Here is an 18,423-nt window from a genome sequence, read left to right on the forward strand (position 1 = left end):
TCTATGTGTTTACTTCTCCCGTTGAACACCGGGTTTGTAACGTCCCAAATTACAAAATAAAAATTTTCGTTTTTGAAATAGAATAAACCCCCGTTTTTATAAAGTTACATTAATAGTCAAACCATTGTTCATAAACCATAATTCAAGATAAAAGTTATAAGGAAAACAATATGGAATCTCTAATCATAAACCGTTGAAGTGCGTGTATACAGTCCCCCTTCGCAAACCGATGAGTACCTGCAAAACAGTTGAATCCAAAACTGTAAGCCAAATCTTAATAAGTTTCCTCAAAATACCAAACACATTAAGAAAGATAAAACATGTAATGGGTACAATCAGTCATCCGACCGGTATACCCCGAACCAATCAGTCATTGGACTGGAATGCCTCGGCCCAATCAGTCATCGAATTGGAATGCCAACATGCAACGGGTCCAATCAGTCATCAGACTAGAATACCCTAGCCCAATCAGTCATCAGATTGGAATGCCTTCGATCAGGCATCAGAATGGAATGCCCTAGTCTGTTGGCTTACACACATAGCAGTGAAGCCTCAACCCAAACCACACTATGTAGACATATGTAACAGATAAAACATATAACAACAAACAAATAATTATGCAGATCTAACAGATACTATAACATAGCAACATCCTATATACTAGGATACTTAACCTAGTGGTCTGACATTGATGCCTTCGACCCACAAGTACAATAATGAAAACTCATGCACACATATAATAAAACCACCAGAGTCTAAGAAGGTTGATCACCTACACCTCATATCACTAACCTCTACTTAGCTAGTATTCGAGTATCACTTAATAATACTTAATAATATTCTTTATCATTCCCTGTTATTACCTTTATAACAATTGATTCAAACTTAATTACGTGTCTTGATTACGTTCAGCCTATCTCACTCTTGACCATAAAAATAATCTAGCCATTCGATAAGATACATTACATATAATTAACTAACTCGTTAAATGAATGATATTTAAATGTTGTTGTCTAATATTACCCAATCGTCATCATGTATTTATAATCTACTCCATACATCCGTAAATTCATCTATGAATAATTAAACCAAATCATATTTACATAAATATTTTCTGTTTAATTGAAATCTTGATAATCATTTTGTTTAGATTGAATTAGTCCATATCCCATAGGTAAAGTTTTTTCTACCTCATATGTAATGATGCTCACTTTAACCCAAAATCACTAGCTAAGCCCAATTATTTTAGTAGTTCATTGTTCAACCCATCTAAATTAAACCTAATTTCCAATATATGATAAGCAATAATCAGTTGTATACCTCCTGATAGCGTTGATATCTAGCAAGACCATTCTCTTCCCTCCGTCGGCACCCTTCTTCCATTCCAACGACATTAGCTACTCCAGCAACGCCCATAATGGACAACACTTAATGCAAGGATTAACCAACCAAAGCTGCATCTTCGGTTCTTCGTTTCCACTGCCTTCTTTACACTAGAATCGATGTTTCAACAACACCTATGGAGATGAAGGTGAGGCAAAAAAACGAAAGGAAGGCTCGACGATGTCTAGACCTAACCACATCCGAGATTTCCCTTCAGTTGCTAGGAAGGAATTGACCTGAATCATCCATCAGTTCCTGCTTGCTTGAGTGACATTCTCCGATGAACAGTTCCCGTCGTCGATAAATTGTAGCTCCCTCTTAGAACTTTTCTCTTTTCTTGTTTCTCCAACGAGATACACACACAACAAAACATACACACCCACTCTTGACAGACCCAACGACTTTCTCACTCACCCTAAACCCTAAAGTCTTCAATGCTAGGATATATATTGATAATTATGGTTGGGTTTAATGCCTTTTAGGTCGAGTCCTTGCAGGTCCTAGAGAGGGGAAAATGACATGCTGCGCACTTGTGAGGGTAATACAGAAGAAGACAACGAAGTTCTGAAACTTGGCAAGTCCAATCCCTAGGATTTGTCATAACGAAGTAATATACCCTAACTTCAACATAACTTAACCAAAGTGGTTTCTGAAAATACCAATTTGCACCCTAGACATACAAGTATAAATTTAATCAAAATAATTTAATTTATTTAATTAAATCACCAATAATCCTTTTATTATATTTTATATATTTTTTTAGTTTTGATTATTATTTCTATTATCACTGTTATTATTATTTATTCATATAGTTAATTATTTGACCATTATGTAGCAAAATCCTATAAATATATTTTAAATCAATTAAAAGGCTAAAGACTCCTTATTTGAATATAATCAATTATTCTAATATTTATATTCCTCTAAAAATATTAAACCGAAACACAATGTTATAGGGTTTTTCATCAATTTGAGAGCTGACTTGTTATCAATGTGAAGGACAACCAGATCAGATAGAACTCCAGTTAAAGCATGGATCATATGGCGTATCCATTTTCCTTGAAAAGCTACAATGGCTATAACCATGAATTCAGCCTCACATGAAGACAATGCAAATGTTTGTTGATTTTGTGAGCACCATGTCACAAGATTCTCATTAAGGTAATAAGCCATTCCAACCGTGGTCCTCCTGTCATTAACATCCTTAGCTAGATCAATCTCAGTGTATCCTGTGATCACATTCTCATTATCTCCTTTGTTACAAGTCAAGACAAAATCAAGTTTTCCTTTTACATACCCTAGTATGTGTTTCACGAATTGCATGTGCATACTTATGGGTTTCTTCATAAACCTACTTACCATTCCCACTGCAAAGAAAATTTTAGAACGAGAATGTGTGAGATACCTCAATGCACCCATAAGGCTTCTATAATCTGTTGGATTTACTAACTGCCTTTCTCATCTTTCTTCAATTTTAACTTTGATTCCATGGGATATTTAGAAGAATTACAGTCACTCATCCCAAAATTTTCAAGAAGCGTTTTTTGCATATGCCTTTTGTATTAAGCAAATTTCTCCTTTATTTAGAGTCACTTCCAAACCAAGGTAGTAAGCAAGCATTCCCCAATCACTCATCTCGAATTCTTTGTTCATTTTCTCTTTGAAATTGGTGATGTCATCATCATAGCTACCAGTAACAATTAAGTCGTTAACATATACACCAATTGTTAATAAATTTAAATTCTTCTTCCTTGAATAAACCGCATGTTCTTGGTCATTTGACAAAACCAAGACTTTTCAAGTATTTTTTGACTCGAGAATTCCATGCTTTTAGAGCTTGTCGAAGACCATAAATAGCCTTTAACAGCTTATACACTTTTTGGGGATGTTGGTTGTTCACGAAACCTTTAGGTTGTGAAACGAAAACTTCTTCATCAAGTTCTCCATTCACGAAAGCTGATTTAACATCAAGATGGTGTATTTTCCTGCCATTTATACTAGTGAGAGCAAGTAAAATCCATATTGTTTCAATTCGAGCAACGGGTGCAAACACTTCATCGTAGTCTATGCTGGGTTTTTTTCACATATCCTTTAGCCATAAAGAATAGAGATATTGAATGAAACTGTATATCTTCAATTTCTTGTATATCAGATACGAGGGGTACATCAGTTTAAATACACATACAGGAAAGTATAAATAAAGTGGAGATATAAACTCCTACATATCTGCTATGGCTATTTGACTGAAAGACTAATTCACAAAGTAATATACACGTGTTTGTTTAATGCTATTACCCCCCAGCAAGCTCAAGAGCGGGAAGAACTTGAAGCTTGGAACGAAGAAATGAAACACGATCTTTGCCTAAGGGTTTGGTGAATATATCTGCCAATTGATCAACAGAGGACACATGACATATGTTTAGCTCACCATCCTCTACTTGCTCTCAAATAAAATGAAAATCTAAAGCAATGTGCTTTGATCTAGTACTGATAACAGGGTTCTTGGACATAAAAATGGCTCCTACATTATCGCAAAGTAATAGTGGTGGAGTGTGAATTGGAGCTTGAAGATCAATAATCAACTGTTTTAGCCACATGAGTTCAACAGTGGTATAAGCTAGAGATCGATACTCAGCTTCTGTACTAGATCTTGCAACAACTTTTTGTTTTCTAGAAGTCCAGCTAATGAGGTTTGAACCATGGAAAATAGCAAAACCATATTGTGATCGATTGTCATCTGTGTCAGAAATCCACCCAGAATCAGAAAAGGCATGTAATCCTTTGGATTTAGTAGGTGTGAAGTGTAAACAATGAGTAATCATTCCCTTGAGATATCTTAGAATACGTTTGACAACTTGCCAATGTCGATTTGTTGGTGAATGCATAAATTGACACACACACGATTTATTGAGTAGGCAATGTCAGGTCTAGTGATTGTTGCATACTGAAGTGACCCTACTACTTGCCTGTATAACTTTGGATCACTAAACGGATCACCAACCTTTTGTAGTCGACTGACGGATCAGCAGGTGTAGACATAGGTGAAGCTAATGACATATTACTCCTGTTGAGAATACCTGTGACATATGCTTGTTGTGACAAGGTTAGTTCAGATTTAGTCTTGTGAATTTGTAACCCAAGAAAAAAAATGCAGGTCTCCAAGATCCTTGAGTGAGAATATCCGATTCAATTCATCAATAAAGACTTGAAGTTGAAGATTATTAGTACCTGTGATAATCAAATCGTCCACATAGACTAAAACATAAATGGTAACAGTAGGAGTAATATGAACAAATATCGAGGTGTCAGCTTGACAAGCACGAAAGCCATGGGAGACTAGATAATTTTTGAGCTTTGTAAACCAAGCTCTCGGTGCCTGTTTAAGGCCATAAAGAGCTTTATTCAACGACAGACATGATGAGGGTAATTTCGATCTTCAAAGCCCCTTGGTTGTTTCATATACACCACTTTTGATAGACCGCCATTAAGAAAGGCGTTATTGATATCCAATTGTCGAATGTACCAGCCTTGAGAGAGAGCAATCGATAGCACCAGTCTAATTGTTGTCGGTTTAATGACCGGACTGAACGTATCAAAATAGTCCACGCCTTCTTCTTGACTGAAACCTTGAGCAACTAGTCGCGCTTTGTATCTGTCAATTGTACCATCCGATCGTATCTTGAACCTGTAAATCCACTTAGAACCAACAATATTGACATTAGTAGGATAAGGAACAAGTGACCACCTGTTATTTTTCATGAGAGCCTCATATTCTGATCGCATCGCATCTTGCCAACATTTGTGTTTAATTGCGTGAGAAAAAGGCGAGGTTCAATGGTAAGGTTATGAGAAAGATCGACAGTGAATATCTTGGGTTTGAGAGAGTTTATGCATGCATGGGTGACCATCGAGTGTTGGCTATTTTCAGCTGGTCGAAAAATGGATGTAGTTGGCGGAGGTTGGGAAGTATTAGAAGAGATGTGTGGTGATAACTGAGGGACAGGGGATGAAGGGTTTGTAGAAGGAAAGACTGATGGGCTAGACGAAGTAATAGGTGGACCAGGGGTGATAGTTGGGCCTGATGGGCTGGTTGAAGGAATGAAAGAAGCTGAGCTTGGTGGATTAGGAATTTGGGTTGGATTTTCAATGACAACTGTAGGTGAAGGATCAGAAGATGTGGATGTGTTGGGATCGTTACTTGATTGTTGAGGTTTGTTTAAATGTTGATAAGGAAAGAAATCCTCATTAATATGACATGACGTGAAATATATATACGAGAGGTGTGTGGATGAAGGCATATATAACCTTTATGAGAGGCGCTATAGTTAAGAAAAATACAAGGTTTGGAATGAAAGTCAATTTTATGAGGTATATGGTCTCAAATATGGATAATAAAGACATCCTAAGGTTTTTAAAAAATCATAATCGGGTATCTTGTGGTATAAACGTTGATATGGTGACTCATAAGCTAGACTAGGAGTGATGGTTCGGTTATGTAGATAGGTAGTAGTTTTGAAAGCATGTTCCCAAAAAAATTGAGGAAGTGAGGATTGAGCTAGAAGGGTGAGACCTTTTTCAACAATGACTCGATTTTGACGTTCGACAGCTCCATTTTGTTCTGGAGTATGAGTACAAGAGAGACGGTGTGAAATACCACGCTGATGAAGAAACTTAGAAACATTTTGATATTCTCCCCCCAGTCAGTCTGTAAACTTTTGATATCACATTGAAATTGGGTTTTTATCATTGTTCGAAACTGTAAGAAAGTTTCAAAAACTTGAGATTTTTGTGATAAGAAATAAACCCATACAAATTTAGTGCAATCATTAATAAATAAGACAAAATAGCGACTTCCATTAAAAGAAAAAACAGGGGAAGGTCCCCAAACATCATAATAAACTATTTCAAATGGTTTTGAGGATGTTACATGAGAACTAGGGAGATGAAGTCTATGACTTTTTCCTAGTTGACACGACTCACAAACCGTAGGAAATTTATTTGTAGACACGGGAAGATGGAATGTAGAAACTAAACGTCGAAGAAGCGGTTCATGTGGATGTGCAAGTCGCTTGTGCCATCCATGAAGTGAGGTGCGACTACCGGTAAAAGCTTTGTGAGTATGAGAGGGAGGTAGTCGATAAAGGCCTTCATGTTTATCCCCTTGAAGGATTGTTTGTCCCTGAAATGTCTTAACAGAACATGATTTATGCCAAAATTCCATATAAACATCATTATCTTCTGTCAATTTTGAAACACTAAGAAGATTTTTAGTAATGTTAGGAACAATTAATACATTTGGCAATTTTAGATGAGATATAGAAGATGAGCCAACATGAGAAATTGACAAGTGATTACCATTTCCTACTTGAAGCTTTTCATCCCCTGTGTATAAATCAGCTATGTTCAGCTTGGTAATGTCTGGAGAAACATGATCAGTAGCATCAGTATCAAAATACCAAGCTGGATCAATAGATGATGGGCTGTGCTGATGGGCTAAAAGAGTTTGGTGCTGGTTTGCTTTAGGATTGGGCCTTCTAGATGGAAAATCTATTTGGTTTCCCCTTTTCCAGCAATCAATAGCTTCATGACCAGGTTTAGTACATATTTGACAAATTGGGCATCGTCTCCTCTGGTCAGAGCTACGATTTGCATTAGAAGAATTTTCCCTTTGAGCAACATTTGATGGAGTACTTGATCCGTGACCGGCATAGGAGTGAGATGAGCGATGATTTGATCGATTTACAGTTAGGGCGGCAGTGGGGGCTTGTGAGACGGACGCAAGGCGAGCATGATCTTGTTCAAGTCTAGCTTCTTCCTGTAACAAAAGACCTATGAGATCATCAACTGTTAGAGTTTCAGATTTCATCATAAAAGCAGTAATGAAACTACCATAAGATGAGTCCAAGCCAGCAAGAATGTAGTTGACTAGGTCTTCTTCATGAACTGGGCGTAAGTTCTCTGCTAAAGAATCAGCCAATGACCTTTTCCTTTCAATGTATTCCATCATGGTCATTGACCCTTTTGTAAGAGTTTGAAGTTGATTTCTTATTTGCATATGACAAGCCCTAGTTTGAGCTTGATACAAAGTCTCAATAGTTTGCCACGCTGTGTAAGAAGAGTTTGAGCGGGCAACCGGAGCATGAGCTTGATCCGTCATTGTGGATTTGAGCCATAATAAGACAAACCTATCACGTTTCTTCAAGACAACATAATCGGGGTTTGGTGTTGTGGTGGCAGGAACAGCAGCAACCGCCGGAGTAGAGTCAGTGGCTGGAATGGCTGCAACAGCAGGAACAGTTATTGTTTCAGTCGGTGGTTGAGGATTCAGAACATAATCTTCCAGATTGAAGGCTTCAAGGGATGCGATAATATTTGTGCACCAAAGTGGGTAGTTGGTGCGATCAAGTTTCACAGTGATTTTTGGTATTTGAAAATTCAAGGTGGGGGCTGTGGTAGTAGCCAGATTGAGAATGCTTGGAGATGCAGATGCCATAGCGAAGAAAAATCAAAGTATTATAAGCTCTGATACCATAAAGAGTAGAGATATTGAATGAAATTTTATATCTTCAATTTCTTGTTTATCAGATACGAGGGGTACATCAGTTTAAATACACATACAGGAAAGTATAACTAAAGTGGAGATATAAACTCCTACATATCTGCTATGGCTATTTGACTGAAAGACTAATTCACAAAGTAATATACACGTGTTTGTTTAATGCTATTAAGCCATAAGTCTCCCCTTATTTGTCACTATATTACCTTTGGGATCTCTTTTTACTTTGTAAACCCATTTTACACCTATAGGTTTCCTGTTTGGCGGCAAGTCAACAAGCTTCCAGGTTTTATTTTTCCTTGTTGCTTCAATTTCACTTTTCATTGATTTTAACCAAATTTCATCTTGTTGAGCTATTGTGAATGACTCGGTTCCACCTTCATGAAATAGTAACATTGCTTCACAATTGGCATATATCATTGAGTGATATGAGTCGTATAGAAGCTTCATCACTCGAACTTGAATCTTCTGACGATAAGGTGTACGGTGAGTGAACTGGTTCATCTTGACTTGGTTGTGTAGTATGAGATGAAGTCTTCTGCTCATCATTGTTAGGTTGATCATCTATGAGTTCAACTGTACATGTAGTGTGAAACTTGCTTGATTCCTCCTAATTCCATGCTCAATCTTCTTCAAGTACAACATTTCTAATAGTATAAATTTTTTCAGCTTCAAGATCAACCAACCTATATGCTTTGCTGCCTATTTTAGCCCCAAGATGGAAAAGCTTTCTACTTCGATCTTCCAACTTACTTTGGTGTCATTTGGAAACTTTAGCATGTGCGACACATCCGGATACCCTTAGATGTTCAAGTTTCGGTTTTCTTCAAGACCAAGTTTCGTAAGGTGTTACATCATTCAAGGTTTTTTTTGTTACACGATTAAGAGTGTATATTACATGACGTATGACTTCACTCCATAATAAATTTGGTACGTTCAACTCTTTTAGCATGTATCTAGCCATCTCTCCAGCTGTTCGATTTTGCCTCTCTACCGCTCCATTTTGTTGGGGGTATATGGGGTTGTAAAGTGGTGTTTGAAACCTATTTCAGCGTAGTAGGTGCTGAAATGGCTTGATAAGAACTCACCCCCACAATCTGTATGAAAGGTATTCAATTTATTACCTGTTTTATTCTCCACAATTGTACGAAAACCTTTAGAAGTAACGAATTTTGATGGTGTGGGAGGTGAGAATAGACCACATAAATCACCTTGAATGAGCTCTAACTTGTCTAAATCTCTATATTGTGTTTCAGTGGGGAAAGAGTTTTGAGTTTGCTTTCCGACTAAGCATCCTTCGCAGAACTTGGTTGGTTTTTTAATACCAGGTAAACCACTCACAATCTCTGTTTCCGACATCATCTTAAGTGCTAGAAAGTTGACATGCCCAAGGCGAGCATCCCAAAGCCATGACGATACATGAGATTCACTAGTCAAACACATTTGTGGTACAATTTAAAGGCTAGTTTTATAGAGACGATTAGGCAATTAGTTTACCTTCATTAAAAGCTTTCCATCTTTTTCATATATCCAAAGAAACAGACCCAACATCAAAATTTTATTACCTTTTACTGCGAGTTGGCCTAGACTAATGATGTTCGTGCACAAGCTAGGTATATAATAAACATCTTGTAATAATATTTGTTTGTTGTTCTTGCATTGTAATAGAATCAATGCTTTACCTTCAATGCAAAATTCAGAACCATCTCCAAAACGAACAATACATTGGATGGAATCATTAAGATTTCTAAATTTGTCCCTGTGGCCTGTCATGTGATTACTAGCTCCATTGTCTATATAAAAAATATTGGTGTGGCTTGAATCATCTCTCATTAATCTTAGCTTGGGTGCTACTTTTTGCTTGCTTAAAAACACTTCTTCTTTTTCTTCCGTCATGCTGCAGTTAGCTAATAATAAAGCCGACTTGTTATCATTCTTGTCTTGAACTTGGCATGCCTCGTTGTTTTTGTTGTTATAACTTCTCTCTTTTCGTGGATTCTTGCATTCGGATGCGTAGTGCCCATAATCTTGACAATTATAGTAATGAATGTTACTTTTGTCTTGGTCGGAGGTTACCCGGTCACCATTATGGGGCTGATTTGAACTGCCACCTCGATAAGCTCCACTTTGGTTGTTATTTCTACCTTTTCCCTATCTTCCACGACCTCATGAGTTGTTATTGTTGCCATGGTAAGACTTCTTTGAACCTTTAGAGTTTTCGCCTTTTTCCTTCATCTTCTCTACCCACTCTTGATGGGTTAAAAGTAACTTTTTATCATCAGTTTCAGTTTGATCACACACCCTCTCTTCATGAGCTTTTAATCTCCCGATGACCTCTTCGATAGTTATTGTTTCAAGATCTGCGAATTGCTCAATTATTGAAGCAATTTGCACGAATTTTCCTTGTACAGCACGAATCCATTTTTTCACAATATATGCTTCGTCCATGGTATCTCCTAAGGCTCGGATGTTGCTTACACATACCAACACAAAATTCCAAAGCAATTATATATATATATATATATATATATATATATATGTACTGATAATAAGTCATGAAAAATACAGAAGATAACATACATACGACAACATCTTTTGAAACTCTGGCCTCCCCTTACTGAAACTGCAATGCTCGGTTCCTCACTGCTAGGGCTCCTGTTGTGATCGTGGGATATACATGTATATATACAACATTAGGGAAAATCCTAGTGTTGTGATCGTGGCTTTGTGTCAACTAACTTTGTGACACACCCGTCTTCTTGGTGAAGAAAAAACTCTTTCTTGGTGAAAGAACAAATTGGATAACTTCTATGTTATTTACTTTCTGTTTATTATTTTCCTTGGATTAGTTTTACGTTTGTTATTCATACTTGAAATGTATCCAATCGATACAAACCTTCAATTGGTATCAAAGCGGGTTTGTGATACACTCAAGTAATCATGTCAACTTCTTTCATTCCAAAGTCAACTGTCTATAACAAGATCCCTCCATTTGACAATCACAACTTCTATGATTAAAAATCAAAGGCCATGGAAGTTCTAGAGTTCATGGATTTCGATATGCTCGACATCATCAACAAATGTCCTATATCTGCTATGCATCAATCATCCATCGATGGTGCATCTGGCGGTAAGCTGAAATGGAAATCTATTCCCGGTTATAACAAGGAAGAGAAAAGGATGTTGAATCTCGATGGAAAGGCTAGAATTTCTATTGGAAACTCACTCCTTTTTCTTTTGTCTATCATTTGGTCTAAAACTGCTCAACTGATTAAGAGATGATGACCACTCTATCTTTTGCTTTCGAAAAAGAAAACTCTTCAGACGATGAAATTAAGTGACTCATGGCTCAGGTTGTTGAATCTCACATCGATACTTCACATCCCAATGTTAGGATACTTAACGTTGATTCTCCTTACAATGCTAAAGACCTCAAGTCAGAATGGGACGATACGTCAACATATCAGGTAAAAAAATCATGTTAAGCTTTCCTCTATTGATAATATCGAAAAAGATGACACGATCGATCTCTTATGTTTCAATTTATGGATCTCAAATAAAGAAAAAATCCTCTCTCAATCTTGAGCTAAATATCCTCAAAGAAAAACTCTCCTCTCTAGAAAAATCTCTTTCTATTTTAAAAAAAGAAAACACTTGTATCTCGCTAACCAATAATTTTCTTCACATTGAAAAGAAAAAGTTGTTGATCATGCTAATCGCACTCAACTTATTTTGAATTACTGGGTATCCTCTCACCTTAATTTCATAAGAATCATTAATGCTAAGATTCTAGATCAGTGTAAGAAAATTCTTGGAGGTCATATAAAAGGTGTTGTTTCTTTAACCAACGTTGAAACTAAACAAATCTTTTATAAAGTTGTCTGCTTAAAAGAAGAATTTACGAGTAGATTTGTGAGTTCTTATTTTATGAATCAAACTTTAATGAATACTCACCGCTCTACTGATTCTGATGGAATTACTAAATGTGCTTCTAAATTATCTGCTCTTGATCCTTCTCCCCAACCTTCTTATCATGAGTATGTTCTTCCCTCAACTAAGATTTTGCTAATGTTTCCTATATGTAATGGTGAAGTTTATTATGTAAAAAAAATCTTAACATGTTTCCTCAGTGATCAGTTAGCAATTCTGAACCTGAAGATCAATCAAAGCCTTCTACTCCTGATAACTCTTTAAAGGATCATGAGTCTCATGACATGGTAGTATATGAGTATACCATTTATGACATTCCTTGTTCCAGAACTAAATCAAGAATTCTTAAGTCAAATAGTCAAAGCTCTTCAGATTCAACAGTTGAAAAGAAATCAAAATCTAATGTTAAAGGAAAGAATCCTAGAATTAGAGTTTGTTATCGGTGTGGTGATGCCTCTCACAAAGTTAACGAGTGCACTTTTGAAAAGAACATTGTTCATGCTGATAATATCATCAATCGAAATGATAAGTGGATCAAAAAGAAAAACTCATTGAACTGTCTCCCTGATGATTGTTATAACATCTTTTCTTAGTGATCCTTTGCAAATGGGTCAGTGTATTTTAGTGTGTGTGTGTGTGTGTGTATATATATATATATATATATATATATATATATATATATATATATATATATATGGACTTATTGTACATCTTAGTTTCAGGGTAAAGAGCATATTTGGTATTTAGACAGCGGCTGCACAAAACATATGACAAGACTCAAGTCTCTCCTGGAAGATTTCATAAAGAAGGATAGTATGTCAGTTACATATGGAGATAATCGCAAAGGAGATACAAAGGGATATGGATCCATCAAGTGCAATTATGTTGTTTTTAAAAATGTCTCTTATGTGAAAGGTCTTCAACATAATCTCATTTCTATCAGTCAACTGTGTGAGCTGGCTATAAAGTTCTCTTTAACAAGAGAGAAGGAGAATTTGTTGGTAAAAAGATCATCACTGTTCTTACTGCAAATCGACAAAACGAAATTTATTTTTTGGATACGTTTTCTGCTAACAACTCTCTTTGTCATTGCTTCTTCTCACGTGCGCAATCTCATCTAAATTAGTTATGTCACAAAAGGCTATCACATCTGAACTTCAATAACATCTCAAGGGTTGCAGGGAATCAACTTATGAGAGGAATTCCTAAGATTCAATTTGTCAAGGACAAACTGTGCTCAACGTGTGAAAAAGGGAAGAAAACCAAGTCTTCATTCAAGCCAAAGTCCTGTTCTTTAATCATCAAAACTTTTCATCTTCTTCATATGAACCTTTTTGGACCAGTTCCGATTAAGTCAAGAGCCGAGAAGAATTATACTCTTGTCCTTTTGGATGATTTTTCAAGGTTTACATGGGTAGTTTTTTTAAGAAAGAAGAGTCATGCCGCTGATGAAATCATTGCTCTCATTAAGTAGTGGGAAGTCCTCTATGATCACAAAGTAAGGAAATTACGTAGTAATCATGGAACTGAATTAAAAAATCCTCTTTGGAAGATTTTTGCTCAGTCTCAAGAATCTCTCAGAACTTTTTGGCAGTTAGAACTCCCCAACAAAATGGTATTGCAGAAAGAAGAAATAGAACTCTCATTGAAACTCGAAGAACTATGGTTGTTGAAGCTGGTATTTCATTGTCATTTTAGGCTGAAGCTGTCAATACATCGTGGTATACCCAAAATGTTCTATTATTTTTAAACGTCATGGGAAATGGATTATAAGCTATTGAAAAGAAGGAAACCAAACATCTCTTATTTTCATGTGTTTGGATGTGTTTGTTACATCTTGAATCAAAGAGATCAACATTCGATGTTTGAGGCTAAAGCTGATGAAGAAGTGTTCCTAAGATACTCCAGCGTTTCCAAGGCTTTTAGAGTTTTTAATCTTTCAAGGAAAATTTTTGAAGAAACAATTCATGTCACCTTTGATCAGGACTCATTCATTCATGATCGAGTTGATCACCCCTCGCCAATTCTAAATGAACTTACTTACAGTCCTCCATACCTTGTTCCTGAGCTCTTATTAGATGACGCTGATCCTGCTGTTCCCAATGTTGATAAATTAATAAGTTCTCAACCTATCTGTGAAGATCATCCTGTTCTTACTGAAGAAGCTGAATCATCAAATCAGGAAGTGTCTACCCATAGCAATACAAATGAAAGTTCTAATCCAAGAATCCTTCAAAATCATTCTGAATCTCAAATAATTGGAGATGTAAATTCTGGTATTCTCACTCGCAGCAAAGTCAGCAGTAACTTCTGCATGTTTGTAAACTTCGTCTCAATGATCGAACCAAATATTATTGTTGATGCCTTGAAAGAAGTGGATTAGATTAAGGCGATGCAGGATGAGCTAATTGAATTCGAATGTCATCGTGTGTGGACTCTTGTTCCTAAACCTCAAGGAAAGACTATCATTGGTAGTTGTTGGGTTTTTTAGGAACAAATGGATGAAGATGGAATCATTATAAGAAACAAATCTAGGCTTGTAGCTTAAGGGTTCTGTCAGCTTGAAGGCTTAGACTATGATGAATCATTTGCTCCGGTTGCAAGACTTGAAGCAATTCGTCTATTTCTAGCTTTTGCCTCTTTCAAAAACTTTAAACTCTACCAGATGGACAATGAGACTGCCTTTATACATAGAGATCTTCAAGAAGAAGTCTTTCTAAAACAACCTATAGGGTTTGAAAATGAAGAGTTTCTAGATCATGTGTATCATCTTGATAAAGCTGTCTATGGATTAAAGTAGGCTCCTAGGCTATGGTATGACACATTGGCAAGCTATCTTCTCTCAAGTGGATACCAACGAGGAAAGTGAGGGGTTTTGAGCATAACAAACAAAAACCTATGTGTGCATGCAACCCTAATTCTTGGATCTATGTTTTCTCTAATTGAACATACAACATTTGAACATCAAATAGAAAAACCTAGGAGATTTATATTATTTTCGAAAATCATAACTAGGGTTAGTAAACATACATTTGATTGTTATGTAGCAACAACAATGAAAATCTAATTCTTCTTGAACCTTGAGAGGAAGCGTCACGAGTGTCATGCCTCTAGTAGATCACACTCAAAACAAGCAACAGGATGAGAGAGAAGAGAGGAGAGAGAGCTTGAGAATTTTGGCTATCCTTATAGGGTTTCTAGTGGATGAAAATTGTAAGGCAAATGGGTCTATTTATAGTGCAGATAGGATGCCCTGGATAACCTTAATTTGAATATAATATTATTAATTCAAATTAGTCAATTATCCACCACCTTAATTATCTACATGGGATATTCTTGCAACCCTAGAATATACCTAGGAAAACCATCCAAGCCTTCCCTAGGAAGGTTCTGGAAACTCTTGCTCAACTATTGAACAATTCCACTTTAACCCCTGCATTTTTAATTAATTGTTTTAATCCCAAAATTAATTCCAATTAATTTCTGATTAAATATTAATTAAACACCATAATTTCTTATTAATATATGATTCTCATAATATATTAACAAATTATTTATTTCAATTTATTAATAGAATAATAAATTCAACCTTTCTCCAAAAGTCATCCTGTCTAGTTGCTAGTTATGAGGGCAACCCAAAAGGACTGTGCTACTATCAATTCAAGTATATACCAATTATATTTATAGGCTTAGACACCTAGTCCAACAGTCTCCCACTTGGATAAGTCTAAAAACTATAGTTGCCAGTATAACTTCAAAAACTGATTAGCAAATTGTAGCTCTCAAAGTCGCTGACGAACTCTAACCTAGTTAGTTACGTGTTCTAATATAAGTAAACATATAATCCTCCATTATGCAAGATATCATGTGGACAAATGACATGAAACCTAATCAATCTCATTGTCCAATACTTTATTTCCTGGTTTCTAATGTGTATTGATAAAGAACTACCAATCGAACATATCAATTTAGTCGTGGCCGGGCCCGACACTATAAGTGAACACCAAATCATCGAGGGACCTAAGATATCGCATTTCCCATTAGGGCAAAAGGAACATATAAACTTTGACTTATATGCTTGTACTAGTTACTCATTAGATCATGCACAACAATGTGTTTTATAACATCAAGTTACAGATAAGTTTACACATTATCAATGCACAATCAACTCGTAAACAAAAAATCATATATATCTCCTTTTAAAGATTATAAGATATTATCGTCTCAGAATTACTAGTGATAAATTCCATGAAGTAATTCTATAAGCGTAGGTTAATCCAATACTTAAATCCCTATTTCAAAAACTCATGAATATTGCAACAAACTCATTGCTATGTCTAAAACTTTTTAGACAATCTATCAAATTCATGACAGTCTTGATTCATTACTTACTTCCAAAGATCGACTATGGATGTTTGAATAATCTAATTATTCGGGAAGTAAAACATGCAAAATGAAACACAATAATAAACAATTGACAAAAGATAGTAAACAATACTCATAAATAAATCTCCATTATTTAATTATCAAATGCCAATTACATTTACTTTGTTACAAGTTTCTAAATATCTATCTAACTACTAAAACTAATATCATCTTTCAGACCAATGCTCCTTGCATGCTAAACGTGCTTAACCCTACTTAGACCCTTTGTGAGGGGATTTGCAGGATTCTCTTCCGATGGTACCCTCTTCACGTCGAGGTGTCCTTCTTCTACTCTATGTATGATAAAATACTATTTTCTGTCGATATGTCTTGATCTACCATGATCTCTCGGTTCCTTTGTCGAGGCAACAACTCCTTCATTATCACAAAAAATCTCCATTGACTCCTTTATGGCCGACACAACTCCAAGGTCTCCGATGAAGTTCTTCAACCATATAATGCCCTTCGATGCTTCACTTTCTACTATGTACTCTGTTTCACAGGTAGAATCAGCCACAATATCCTTTTTGGAACTTTTCCAAGTCACTGTTCCTTTATTAATGGTAAACACCCAGCCAGATTGAGAACAGAAGTTGTCTCTATTTGTTTGAAAGCTGGTGTCACTATACCTAGTTACTCTTAAGTCATCACTTCCACCAAACACAAGGACCCAATCCTTAGTTTCACGCAGATACTTAATAATATTCTTGACCACTATCCAATGATCTCTAGCCGGATTTCCCTGATATTGACTAACCATGCTCAAAGCAAAAGTCATATCAAGGCGAGTACTTGTCATAGCATACATGATCGTTCCAATGGCAGAAGCATATGGAACTCGATTCATTTCTGCTATCTCTGCATCAATACTCGACCTCTGAGACTTACTCAGTTTGGTATTACTCTTGATAGATAGTTCTCCTTTCTTGGAATTCTCCATGCTAAAACGTTTTAACACTTTATCCAAATACATACATTGATTAATTCCAATTAGTCTTTTACTCCTGTTTCTCAAAATTCTTATCCCTAAAATATAGGCATCCTCTCCGAGATCCTTCATAGCAAAACACTTTCCAAGACAAGAATTAACATCTTGAAAGTTGGAATGTTGTTTCTTATGAGAAGTATGTCATCAACATACAATACCAGGAAGGTCACTATACTCCCACTAGATTTAACATATACACAAGATTCATATTCACTTCTAAAGAAGCCAAACTCTTTCACTTTCTCGTCAAAGAAAAGATTCCATCTGCGAGAAGCTTGTTTCGATCCATACATTGATTTCTCAAGCTTACACACTCTATTGGGGTATTTTGCATCCACAAAACCCTCTGCCAGCCTCATGTAAACATCCTCATCTAACTTCCCATTAAGGAAATCAGTTTTGACATCCATCTGCCAAATTTCATAGTCATGAAACGCAGCTATGGATAGAATTACCCTAATAAATTTAATATTAGCTATTGGTGAGAAGTTCTCATCATAGTCAACCCCTGGGGTTTGATTAAAGCCCTTCGTAACCAATCGAGATTTGAAAGTGTGTACCTTTCTATCCATGTAGATCTTCTTCTTGAAGATCCATTTGCACCTAACCGTCTTCTGACCTGGTACATTCTCAACCAAATTCCAAACTTGGTTGTCATACATGGACTTGATCTCAATGTTCATTGCCTCTTTCCACTTGGTACACTCAGGGCTCGCCATAGCTTCATTGTAGTTAGAAGGTTCATCTAAATTTACTAGTGTACTATCAATGATAAATGTATCGTCATCTGTAGTAATATCAAAACCATAAAAGTCAGGTGGCATTCTAACTCTGCTGGAACATTTAAGAGGTAATGACTCGTCAATTGGTTGAACTAGAATTTCTTCCTCGGGTTGAGCCATAGCATTTTTAGAGGTTTCTTCATCGTTTGACTCTTGAATTTCTTCAAGATCAATTGTACTCCCACTGTCCTCTTTGCATATGAGTTCTCTCTTGCGAAAGACTCCCCTTCATGCTACAAAAACCACGTTGGCACTAGGTCTATAAAGCAAATATCCAAAGGACTTATCTCCTACTTTGAGGTTCAAGCTTGTCGTAGGTATCTCGTCTAACAAAAGCTTCACAACCCCAAATCTTGATA

At 36.2% G+C, this 18,423-nt stretch overlaps 2 protein-coding genes across 2 annotated transcripts; both read right to left on the reverse strand.

Moving 5' to 3' along the window:
- Positions 1–2,289: 2,289 nt before the first annotated feature.
- LOC122196620 (secreted RxLR effector protein 161-like) lies at positions 2,290–2,873 on the reverse strand. The gene is made up of 2 exons (XM_042899730.1): positions 2,834–2,873; positions 2,290–2,750 (listed from the first exon to the last, which is right to left on the reverse strand). Exons 1-2 carry the CDS (start codon positions 2,871–2,873, stop codon positions 2,290–2,292), a joined length of 501 nt encoding a protein of 166 aa, XP_042755664.1.
- Positions 2,874–9,427: 6,554 nt separating this feature from the next.
- LOC111918932 (uncharacterized) lies at positions 9,428–10,387 on the reverse strand. The gene is made up of 2 exons (XM_023914553.1): positions 10,147–10,387; positions 9,428–9,966 (listed from the first exon to the last, which is right to left on the reverse strand). The coding sequence occupies exons 1-2, from the start codon at positions 10,385–10,387 to the stop codon at positions 9,428–9,430; spliced, it is 780 nt and encodes a 259-aa protein (XP_023770321.1).
- Between the last annotated feature and the right edge of the window lie 8,036 nt (positions 10,388–18,423).

The sequence above is a fragment of the Lactuca sativa genome, chromosome 2 (assembly GCF_002870075.4).
Source record: "Lactuca sativa cultivar Salinas chromosome 2, Lsat_Salinas_v11, whole genome shotgun sequence".
Taxonomy (NCBI): domain Eukaryota; kingdom Viridiplantae; phylum Streptophyta; class Magnoliopsida; order Asterales; family Asteraceae; genus Lactuca; species Lactuca sativa.

Bases quoted from the DNA above. Each gene is read 5' to 3' on its own strand.
- LOC111918932 (XM_023914553.1), bottom strand. From the start codon at position 10,387: ATGGACGAAGCATATATTGTGAAAAAATGGATTCGTGCTGTACAAGGA. The intron at 9,967-10,146 runs GTTCAAAGAAGT...ATAATTGTCAAG, and splicing joins AAAAGGCGAAAACTCTAAAG to ATTATGGGCACTACGCATCC.
- LOC122196620 (XM_042899730.1), bottom strand. From the start codon at position 2,873: ATGGAATCAAAGTTAAAATTGAAGAAAGATGAGAAAGGCA. The intron at 2,751-2,833 runs GTTAGTAAATCC...TTTTCTTTGCAG, and splicing joins GAAGAAAGATGAGAAAGGCA to TGGGAATGGTAAGTAGGTTT.